Source organism: Rissa tridactyla, chromosome 2 (genome assembly GCF_028500815.1).
Source record: "Rissa tridactyla isolate bRisTri1 chromosome 2, bRisTri1.patW.cur.20221130, whole genome shotgun sequence".
NCBI classification, from domain to species: domain Eukaryota; kingdom Metazoa; phylum Chordata; class Aves; order Charadriiformes; family Laridae; genus Rissa; species Rissa tridactyla.
Window position 1 is genome coordinate 150,540,037 of NC_071467.1, and position 11,615 is coordinate 150,551,651.

General features: G+C 48.5%; 1 protein-coding gene across 1 annotated transcript; it reads left to right on the plus strand.

Annotated features, from left to right (window-relative positions):
• The first annotated feature begins 371 nt into the window (after positions 1-371).
• On the plus strand, positions 372-5,204 carry BAMBI (BMP and activin membrane bound inhibitor). Its single transcript, XM_054191787.1, has 3 exons — positions 372-717; positions 3,695-3,985; positions 4,419-5,204. Exons 1-3 carry the CDS (start codon positions 642-644, stop codon positions 4,835-4,837), a joined length of 786 nt encoding a protein of 261 aa, XP_054047762.1. The 5' UTR covers positions 372-641; the 3' UTR covers positions 4,838-5,204.
• Positions 5,205-11,615: the final 6,411 nt, after the last annotated feature.

An 11,615-nucleotide genomic window follows, 5' to 3' on the forward strand; every position in this document is an offset into this window, starting at 1 on the left:
GGGATCCCCGCCCCGGCCCCGGCGAGCCCCGAAACTAAGGCGGCGAGCGAGGGCGCTGCCTGCCGTCACCGAGCGCTATCCCGGCAGAGCCCCGAGGAGCCTGGGGCCGTGCACTTAGTGCCCATCATTGAATTAAGCGGGGTTAATGGCCCGCCCGGAGACGCCACCGCCGCCGCCCGGGGGCGCCGCGGGCGGGAGGGCCCGTCGCGCCGCGGGGCCGAGCGCGCCGCCGCCGCCGCCGCCGCCGGGGCGGGGCCGGCCCCACCCCCCTCCGAGCGGCGCGACCAATGGGACGCAGCGGGGCGGGGCGGGGGGCGGGGCGGGCAGCGCTCGGCACGGGCGGTATTTACGGGGCGGGAGGCACCGCTGCCGTGTCAGTGAGGCAGCGCCCGCCGGGACGCACAGTCCCTGCCGCCGCGCTCGCTGCTGCGTTGAGGGACGGGGCCGCGGCGGCGGAGTGAGGGGCAGGTAGAGAGCGGCGGCCGTCCCCTGCCCGCCCGCCGCAGGGGTGGCCGCGCAACGGCTCTGCCCGCGGGCGAGCGGCTCCTCGGCGCTCCGGCGAGGCAGGGGTGGGCGGGCGGCGGCGTCTCGGCCGTGCCTGCGCTGCGGGCTGTGGCGAGCGGCGCCGCGCCGGCGGGTAAATGGATCGCCATTCCAGCTACATCTTCATCTGGCTACAACTGGAGCTCTGCGCCATGGCCGTCCTGCTCACCAGAGGTGAGGCCGCGGCGGGCTCTGAGGGGACCCGGGGGCGCCTGAGGGGAGCCAGGCTCTGAGGGGACCCGGGGGCGCCTGAGGGGAGCCAGGCTCTGAGGGGACCCGGGGGCGCCTGAGGGGAGCCGCTCCTGAGGAAGGGGACCCGGCGCCTGAGGGAGACAGGACGCGGTGGGTCTGAGGGGAGCCGGGCCCGAGGGAGCCGTTCAGGCGTCGGCGGGGCCGTCGCCGCGGCCGCCCCCGAGGCGAGGCCGGCGGGAGCGGGTCGCGGCGGGAGCCTCTCGCTGAGCCCTCGTCGGCGGGCGGCGGGGAGCCGCCGGGGCTGTGCCCTCCCGCCTGTCCCGTCCCACCTGGGCGCCGGTGTGGGTCGGTCCGAGCCCGCTGTTGTCAAAGCGGGGGCGGCGGCCCGGCCCCGGGCCAGCCCTGTCCTGTCAGCCGCCCGGGGAGCGCCCTGCCGGGGCAGCGGCGACCCTCTGGCGGCCTGTAATCGCCGTGCTTCGGGGAGGAGGGTACAGGATAAGTTAGCGCGGTGACGGTGTGCGACGGTATTTATTTATTTTGGAAGGGAGGCTGTAATTAACCCTAAATAACAGCCCTTGCAGCGTGCAGGGGGGAGCCTGCTGGCCCCATCAAAGCGGGCAGAACAGGGAGTGACTGAGTGATGTGAAGTCGCAGATACTGAAACTATGTGCCTGATAATGATATAATTAGGGGATCACAGACTTCTGGCTGCTGTTGACTTCAAAAGCTTCAAGAGAAGCCTGCAGTCTCTCCTGTAGCCATCTTGACTAAAAGCAGACATTTTTCTTTAATAGCTACATACAGTAACAAGAAAGAGGAGGGAACAGAAGGGCATTGTTCACTGTTTCAAAATACTAAATAGCCTCTCTGGCCTTTTGCATAGCACAGGAAGAAACTTTATGAATTGACAGAAATACAGTTTTAATACAGTAATACAAAGTCCATTCTGTTTCACTGAAAATGTGGCTTTAATTAAAAAGCAGTTGAATTAACCTGATGACTAGCCCATCAGATTTTGTTTATAAAATTGTCTTAAGTCAATAAAATGTAGATTTTTTACTAGGATTGTACAAACAGTTGAGATGGAAGTATGCATATTGTTTCACTTTCTTCCCATGCTGTGCTGAGACTCATGAAAGGACAGTCAGCTCTGGTGGTGTTCCTTGTTTGCATCTTATTTTTAACTCTCATACACTGAGAAAATGATGAAAATAATTTTTTTCAGAGAGGCCGGGGGAAGACCTCACATAGAATGCTTAGAAAATGATCAAGTCTTTTTTTTCCATAGCATGCTGGATGACAGTGTGTGTGAATTAACAAAAAATTAGGTTACTTGGTCTAGAAGCCCAAGGGAATTGGACTGGAGACAGTGAGACACTCCATTTGGCTTCTATTAAGCAGAGTTCTTAAAGAGCAGTGGGAACTTCAAGGCCTGGAGTCCGCAGTAGCATTTTGGGGGAAGTATTAAGGTAGGCTGAAAAGAGGAAACTAGCTTGGTTAGGATGACTTTTAACATCTTTCAGAATACTTCTTAGGTATGGGGTGGGAGGAAGCATCATAAGAAGGGTTGACAACAGGGAAGCCTCTAGACTGATTTTTTTTTTTGGAGTGCAAACTGTAGAAAGGGGACATCTGACAATTCAGTTGAGTTTGAAAGCCATGGTGCCGCTACGATGGCAAGTACACCAGGCACATTAGAAGTAGTTTTAAGTCCAGTCTTCTAAGGATGACTCCAAAATCCGGCTTCCTCTTACATCTTGGATCGATGGCACATTGAATTATGTTTGAGTTGCAGCTTGCCTAGAAAGAGTAAGTTTTCCCTACAGCACAGGATGCATATAATTCGTACCAGAGCAGTTTGGAGAGCACAAAATGAAGAGTTTTATGAAGGGAACTCTTTTATCGCTTCCTTCAGAAATTTTTGAGGTTTCCTGAGAGATTTTTCATAGAGCCGGTAGAGGATTTTCAGTCTAAGTGTTTCCCCTTTTGACCGCATGTTAGATTGCATGAAGAATTGGGGAGGGGCAAGGGGGAGCTTTTAACCTCGCAATTTCACCCCATTTAATAACTTTACGTTTGAGTTGAGAGACATTGACTCTGGCAAACAGATTAATTATAACCTGCACTGCTTCTTTTTTATAATACTGATTAAAAAAAAAAACCCTTTTTGCTTGAATGGGTAAAGAATTTCTCTCTTTCTGGAGAAATTACAAATAGTTGCCCAGTTTCACACAGTAAAATCCTTCCTGACTGGGAGACTTAGATGGTAATGGTTCTAGCTAATAGCTTTATAAGGTGTTAGTTAAACCTTTTAAATTTTGGCACGGTATTGAGAGGTAATAAAAAATTCAGCAGTTCCGATTTTTTTTTTTCATTTGTCACACAAGTATTTAAACCTAGTATTTTTGCTGTGTGATTACGTCCAGTTAAAAGAAGCACTACCTCTATAGAAATAGAATGCTGTTTCTGTAGTAATGGTTTAAAACATACATGTGACTTCCTTATAGGACTGAAGGTGTGTATTGCTTTTAAAACTGGGATTTCATTTTAAATGTGGTTTGATGCAACTGCTGACCGCTAGTAGAAGTAGCTATAAAATGGTCTTGTTAGCTATTTACCTTGGAAAAAAAGCCACTGTGACCTTCCTCGCCCCCCCCTTCACCCTCCCCCAATCCCTGTTTTAGCGAAATGTTCTTGCTTTAATTCAAAGGACTATACTACTAGTAATTAAAACAAGTGCCCCAAGGCATTTGCAGGGATTAAGATTACAACGAGGTAGGCACTGTACAGTGATAGGAAGGAAACAACTCCTGCTCTTGTGGATTTACGGTCTAGAGGAATAACCCAAAACTGGCAGTGAGTTTGGTTGTGTGATGCTTGTGGCTAATAGGAGTACCTGGTGATGTGTCCTTAAAGGACAAAATTCTTACCTTTCTTGCACAATTTTTATTTTTTTTAGGTGAAATCAGATGCTACTGTGATGCTGCACACTGTGTTGCAACCGGCTATATGTGCAAATCTGAGCTTAGCGCCTGCTTCTCCAGACTGCTTGATCCTCAGAATACACATTCCCCACTTACTCATGGCTGCTTGGACTCTATTGCGAACACAGCTGATATCTGCCAAGCCAAACAAGCACAAAACCACTCTGGCACCACCACCGTGTCCACGTTGGAATGCTGTCATGAAGATATGTGCAATTACAGAGGACTACATGATGTTTTGTCTCCTTCCAGGGGCGAGACTTCAGGTAGGGCAAGGAAGCTTCAGTGAAATCTGTCTTCTGGCTGTCAGGCTGGTGGTAATTGAGACTTTATGTGTCTGTGATTGATTTAGGTGTTAAGTAGAGACACCAGAGGGAGAAGCGGGTGGATGGATGCAGGGGAGCATCTCAGCTGAGTAGCTTTTTTGTCTGCATTAATATTAGAGGTCTGTCTTGCCAACTTGACGTTGCTTCTAGGAAGCAATGGCATTCCTAGTTAAATCAGCTAGCAGGGGAAGAAATTCCATGTTCCAAACAGCCTTAGAAACTCCTCTTTCACTTCATAGGAGTATTTTCTGTAGATACTGTACAGTGTGTAGCTGTGGCTCCTTAAACTTGTCAGTGTGGCATTTAATGGAGTTGCTTATATACAAACCAGTTCTTGATACTGAACTAAGCTTCCCATCTTTCCCCTTTGCAGGACAAGGGAGCAGATATCAACATGACAGCAGCAGGAATCTCATCACCAAGGTGCAGGAATTGACCTCTTCGAAAGAGTTATGGTTCAGGGCAGCTGTAATTGCTGTTCCTATAGCTGGTGGGCTAATCTTGGTGCTCCTTATCATGCTGGCCTTGCGGATGCTCAGGAGTGAAAATAAGAGACTGCAAGATCAACGACAGCAAATGCTCTCCCGTTTGCACTATAGTTTTCATGGACATCATTCGAAAAAAGGGCAGGTGGCAAAATTGGACTTGGAATGCATGGTGCCTGTGACTGGTCACGAGAACTGCTGCATGACCTGTGATAAAATGAGACATTCGGACCTCAGCAATGATAAAATTCTTTCGCTAGTCCACTGGGGAATGTACAGCGGACATGGGAAGCTGGAATTTGTATGACCAATTATTTTTTTAATCTGAGCTAAACTTACTCTCTGAACTCTTGAAGGCCTTTGGGTTCTGCTGGACAGGAGCACTTTATCTTAAAACAAAAACTCTCATAAATCATCTTTGAGAAACAAAGGACCTCTGCAAACAGAATCTTGGATATTTCTTCTGAAGGATTCCAAAAGTTGTCTTATTTGCACAGAGTAAAATACACTCAAATGTATTGTTTGCTTTAAAGTTATGAAAGCAAAAATTAGAAGTTGTGAACACTGTCACCAGGGTTATCTGAACTGTAGGGAGCTGAGAACTGAGTTATTATAATAAACTGTATGCAAGCTCCTATGTTTCCTGACTTATTGTAAAGATTTTTTTAAATATATATATTTTGTCTGAAACTTGCTTGTGACTTTTTTGTTTTGGAAAAAAACTTTTTTTGGGGGTTGGCAGGGAACAAATCCATAAGGTATGTATGGTAATGCTGTGCGTAACAATTAGGGTCTGAAAACAGAGTCTGTTTTCCTACTCTTGCGTGTGAAATTACATGGTTATTTCAGAATGAAGGTGGCAGCTTTATTGTTTAATACTTCAAGTAGGAGTGAACCCACATCCTCAGTTCTTGTCTGTTGTATTTTGCTCATAACGTGAGTGAATTCTTCTGCAGCTTTGTGTCATAACTGTTTCTTCCTCTCTGTTAATGAAGAAGTGCTGCTTCTCTCTGTGCAAAACATGTCAGAAAGTGGCTTCTAATTCCTCGTAGATGGTTTTCCTCTCTATCTCACAAATCTTGCTTTCTGTGATTTTTATTTTTTTTTCATTTTGTACCTTTCACTCAACTCTTTTGGGGGAGTAGGGGGAGGAAGGGGAGGGAAACCTCAAAACCACATAGCCTATTCTGCTGTGTGTGTGTATATAGATATTATTTTTTTTTTCTGCTGATAACCCCTCTGGGCACAGTGGAAAACATCTGCCTTGCTCTTTTTGAGTAACTCGGTATCACATGCTGCTACTTTTGTGTGGGACTGAAGAATCAACAGTGTACTTGCTTTAATCTCTGGCTCCTCCTTTATGCTATTCTTGGATAGGTGGCTTTTCCTCCCTGCCAGCACTTGTGCACTTAACTGTTTCTCACTCCTTCAGCTAGTTGGCTTTACTTGATCACTTCATTTATTCAGTTGCTAAAAACAAATGAAATCTCTGGATTATCCAAGGGAGCTTATTGTATTTATTTTTCTTGTTTTACTGGACTTTGCTGCAGCAATTAAAGTAGATTTGCTTAAAAAGCAGATGCCACATCGTGGTGAAAGAGAAGTCCAAAATGCTGCTGTGGGAGATAGTATTCATCTATGTTTTAAGTAGCTTTAGAAGTGCTTCTGGCTGTGAAATTGAGCCACTGCTGTTGTCACCAGTGAAAAGGGGGTGGCAGAAATGGGGTTACAGCCATCTTGTGGCAATGCTTTGATCCTGTACACTGCTCACAGTGGTAGATTGCTTTGGGATATGCAGCCTGAAATGCAAAGGGGTGTAAGGAAGGGAAACCTGCCCCTCTAAGTCACAGGTTTGTGTTGCTGAAAGTACGCTCAAACTGTGTGAGACAAGTTGGTCACTTGGCTGTGTGAACAGAGGCATTGATATTACAGACATACTCGTACAGTTACACACTCGCACCGGCTGAGTACAGCGAAAGCCCTGGGAACGCCAAGACCCCACCATGCCCATGTTGGCAACACTGAAGTGTACTTAAGAACAATTAATTTCATCTACGTACCTCAAGTTGCTGATGCTTCTTTCTTCTTCCAAGTGCCTGAAAAGTTGCTTTTAATGCCACAAACTCTGTTCTCTGATTTTTTATTTTATTTTTTTTTTCCTTTTTCTGCTGCTGAAGTTTAAGAAATTATGTGGCTGCAACTGCTGTTGGAATCTGGCCTGTGGTCTTCTGGCTGACCTTCCACAGGGCTGCTTTCCTAGAAGAGCTCTGCCCTTCCTTTGTGCTGATCTGAAAGTCTGGGGCAGTTGTCGGCTCTGCCAAGTGTATTATTTTGGGGAATGACTGGCTGGGAACTTGGTGCTGAAAGAGGCAAACCTGAAAGCGTGTCTGTCAGATGGAACTGCACCAGTAGTTAGGATGACTAGACCAGTTAGAAGATCTGATGGATAAACCTTTCAAGTGCTTTCTCCAGAAATCCAAGGCAGCGTGTTGTATAGTCATTTAAGCATCCTGTGACCTTCACCACTCATTTGCTGATGATTTGAATGCGTAAGGGCCTATTTATGCTTGCCATTAAAAGGCCAGTAAGACCAGGATGCTCTAATTGGCCCCTTGCTGGGGAGATGCTTTAAAGAAGAAAAGAGATTGTTTGCCTTCCCCTGCAGCCCTGGGAGCAGGGACACCGAGTGCTGGGGTTGGCAGCTGCTGTCTCCTGGGGCGGCTGTTACCTGGTGTGGTATGTGTAGGTCAGGTGTGGTAGCTGCTAGGGCCTAGAAATTTCTGGGATGTGAGTCTCCTAAGGATGAAATCTGGATTTCCAATTTATTTTGAAGCCCGTATATTCAGGAAACTACGTTATGAGCTCTGGTGACTGTTTGGCAGCAGTTATGCGAGTTATGGAATGAGCCTCACGTCACATCTCTTCACTTACTGACTGCGGAGTCTGAAGGGTGTCCTGAGCAGCAGCCACCTCTATTGCTACTAAGTATTTTTGTGGTGGCTGCTGATGTTACCTGCAGACCTCAGCAACACCCACTGGCCATTACACTTATTAGAAAACCCATATTCCTGTGACAAAGAGGGACCTTAGTGATGTTTCACGGGCTTCCCGGCTGCTGGGTGCCACAGCAGCGTGGAACAAGGTGGTCCCAGACACCTGCTGCGTGTCATCTAGAGAGGCAGGGAACAAACAGTAATAGCTGAAGAGCCTGGCTGGAGGCCGAAGAGGTGAGCCAGTAGCGATGGCTATCCTTTTAAAATGTGTTTGACTGAGGAGCCTGGATTTGTCATTGTGCTGCGCGCTCTCAGATTTCCCCTGCAGACCATAACAAACACTCCTTTCTTTGAAACCGCTGCAAGCCCTGCAGCGTAAGAAGGACGACCCTCTCTATGTCTAACTGAAAAAGTCCCCAGGATCAGAATAAATGAAATCAAACGTCCAAGATGTAATTTAGCTTCTCCCGTGCCTCTCTCTCTCCCTGATTCTTTCCTCAAAACAATAATGGTTGTGGTTTTTCTTATGTCTCTGCTTCTCCCAGCGTTGAGAGCCGCTGGGTTGGTATGTCTCCTCTTAACTCCCGCTGAACTGATTCTATTAAAACCCCTTTACTCCACAGGGGGCTTGACCTTTTTCTGAAATACCGAATGCGTCTGCTTTGGAAATCACAAACTTCTCCTCCTCTAAAGAGCTTGTAAATCTGGTTTCAATATTGGGTGATTACAGGCTGTGCCGAGAGCTTGAAAGTGAGCAGCCGCTTCTGGTAGCGGCGTGCTGGGGCTGGGCTGCCGGGGCTGGGCTCCCACTCTCATTTTTCACCCCAGTGTGTGTTTAGCGTAAAGCCACTGACGCCAGCAGATTCACCCCGGATTAGCGGCCGGGTGAGTGGCCGGGCTCCGGTCGCAAGGAAGGTTTACCTTCTCTTATCAGCACCCTGGAATCCAGTTTTTGTTGTTGTTGCACAACCCCTTGCTCTGCTGTAAATCCACCCATCTCATTGCAAGCGGATGCTGCCCTGGAGGGCAAACACCCAGAAAAGCCTGGGGAAAAAGCAAGTTTTTTCAAGGTATGAACAGGGCAAATGTAGCGCCAGGCTGGCCGCGTGGGATGGGGTGTCCCTTTTAGCTGCCGGCCAGCGGGGTTCTGCAGCCAATAAATGAAAGCAAAATTTGGCCTTCTCGTTGAAAGGGAGGGGGATAAGAAGATTATCTCCCAAGGAAAAAAGATCCATGGTCAAAAAAAAGACCTCCATAATAAGGCACAAGTTGAGTGAATGAAAGGAGGAGGTCTCTGAAAGAGGCAAAGTTGTCTGTATTTCTTTTTTCAGATGCTTTCCCACGTGGAGATCAATGGAGGCATGTTTGTTTTGTTCCAGTGGCTGGTCACTTTGCAGGAAAAAACTCATTCTTGTTTTGGTTCTAGGAGTTACTTGGGTAAATGTTAGTTTGGATCTGTCACTGTATTTTATTTCTGGAGGAAAAAAAAAAAAAAGTTGTGTAGAGGTGCTGTAAAATTACGGTTATCTCCTGGGAGGGGCCCAGTGTCTCCAACATTATGAATTCTGGCTCCCTCTAAATAAACAACCAACCTCTTTTTCTTTGTTTCACCTCTAACCCTCGTCTGCAGCCTTTACAATCCCAGGGGGTGAATCCTGAAGCAAAACAAACTGCAAGGGAAGGAAGCCAGGAGGGAGCCGCGGTGCCTGCAGATTAACAGAGCCTCCTGCTCTCCAGCCAACCTTGACAAAAGGATTCAATCCTGAGCTGACCTTCAGGGGGAAAAGCAAAACAAAAACCACCTTGACTTGAACTTTCAAGACCGTAGGAGTTTAAATGCTCGGATGGATGTCTCCTAAAGGGAGCAGGGAGTTAGAAATGCCAAACACCTGTCTCGGAAACCCAAATCCTAGCAGTTATCAGGAAATCTGAGCCCCAAATCAAGTGGCTTTGAAAAATTTAGGATTTGCTCATCGCTGCTTCCAAGTGATTCATTGTTGCTAAAAGGACCTAAAAATGTGCTTTTTTCCCCCCCCCAGTGTGATTCTCTAGGCAAATACATAACATCTGGTTAAGCAAATAGTGCATTCTGTTGAAACGTCGATATTTAGATGCAGCTTTTTACTGACTCTTTCTGCCTGGAAATGGGTCCTGCCCCACAGCCCAGCCCTGCTCTTCTCCGTGTAGGCAGGAGGGAAGAGAACAAGTCAGCCCTGGCTTTGCAGAAGAAGGCACTGGCATGAATTTAGGGTGAGACCTTCTTTTTTAAGAAGTTTTTATTAAGACTGAAATGTTAAAGTATTTTTTCCTCTTTCTAGTTATCACACTATTATAACACATCAGTGGCTGTGCAGTTGGGAAAAGCTAGTGAAATGTACTCTTTCCCTCCCCTTGGCTATCAGCTCCATTTAAAAAACAATGACTTGAGACAGCTTGTTAAGAACGGAGCCTCTTCTTTAATTGCTTTTTTACCTATTAGATTAAATTTTCAAGATAACGTCTGTGGAGCAGCAGGGGGATGAGGGTTTGCCTTTCTTTTACTACATTTCCATTTCTAAAAGGGGGGCAACCAAAAAAAAGAGGTAAAAGTGGCATCATGATGAACTTTCAGTGTCTGTCTGCAACAGCGGCTCCGGCTGGCGGGGGACCACCGGCCCGGCAGTGTCGGTGTGGGTAGCCAGCGCGGCTGCCTGGTTGGTCTCTGGTTTTGGGATGGTTTCACCCCAACGGCCTGCGGTTGCAGAGGTAAATCCCCTTCCCGTCACTCGGGAGGAAAATATTGGGGCAGTAAATCTCCTGCTGGCACTTGGCTGTGACAGTGGGGAGGGAGGGACAGTGCGGGCTCAGGGTCCTGCCCAGGCTGGGCGGTGGGGATGCTCGTATTGGTGTGCAAATCAGGGCTGGTGGCAAGCAGGTTGCTTTGAAATGCTCGATTTGTTTAGTTCTGGCTGTGAAGTAGCTATTTCATCAGTGGAAGAAGATTTATTAACCTATTTTTTATGGCTATCAACAATGGCTTAGCTCCAGCAGGGTCCCAAGGATTTTTATGAAGTGCAGTGGGTTCCAGAGGCAGAGGTGTTTTATATTGTTCTGGTATTTTAACCCAGTGAACTAAGGCCTCTATCCTGCAAATACTTAAGGATGTGCATAATTCACCCTGATCCCAGGGGGGTTTTTTTCACGGCAGCGGTGGGGCTTTGCTGAGGGGCACCTGCTGTCGCAGCGGGCCCGTTGCTGGGGGGCTGCAACACCATTTGGGGGGGTGCCCTCTGCCAGGGCCTTTGCTTTGTCTGGTGGGGGGGGTTCAAGAGTTAATGCCACCAAGCCAGTGCTCAATCACGCTACTGGTGGCCATGGGATTGGTGTTTTCCCCATGGTGGTGTCCCGGCTGCCCTGGCTAGGGGCGGCGATGGGGGGAGCGAAGGCCCACGTTGGGCAGGATTCGGGGTGCAGATAAGCATGGATGTGTGTTCGTCAGGGGCAGCCTCTCACCCGGCTCAGGAGCCTTGTCCTGGGCTGCAGCCGGTTTTCCCGCAGGCGGCGTGGGGAGGGAAGGAGGGCTGTGCTGCTGGGGTGCCCGGCTCTTCTGGCTGCTGAGGCTGTGCTCGGGAGGGGGCACGTTTTAAAGGTTTTGTAGTCATACCTGGTTTAGTTTCCCAAACCCAAAGCAATTCCCTATGGTAAAGCTGCACCATCCCTGTCCTGTGCCTATGGGCACTGGCTCGTGAGCCCCAGGCCAAGCCGTGGCTTTATGCGACAGATCTCCAGCCGGTGGGGTGATGTGTTTCCACCCTCCCGCCCCTCCAGCCCTGCACTCTCTCCCGGGTGTGCTCATGGCGCAAGCGAGAGCAGCGTAAAGCAGCAAGGGCAGAAGCGCGGATGTTCCTGCTGCAGTCTCAACTGCTGGCGGCATTGCTCTTTTCCATTTCTCTCTGCAAAAAGTTTCCATCATCTACAGCCTTTTATTATTTTGCACGCGAGAAGTCACAACATAAGTGCTAAGCCTGCAAAAGGGCAGCTCTCAAAAGCCACCAAGCCATAATTCACTTCCTTCACGCGCTTGCACGAAGACCAAAGTTTTAATTGCATGAA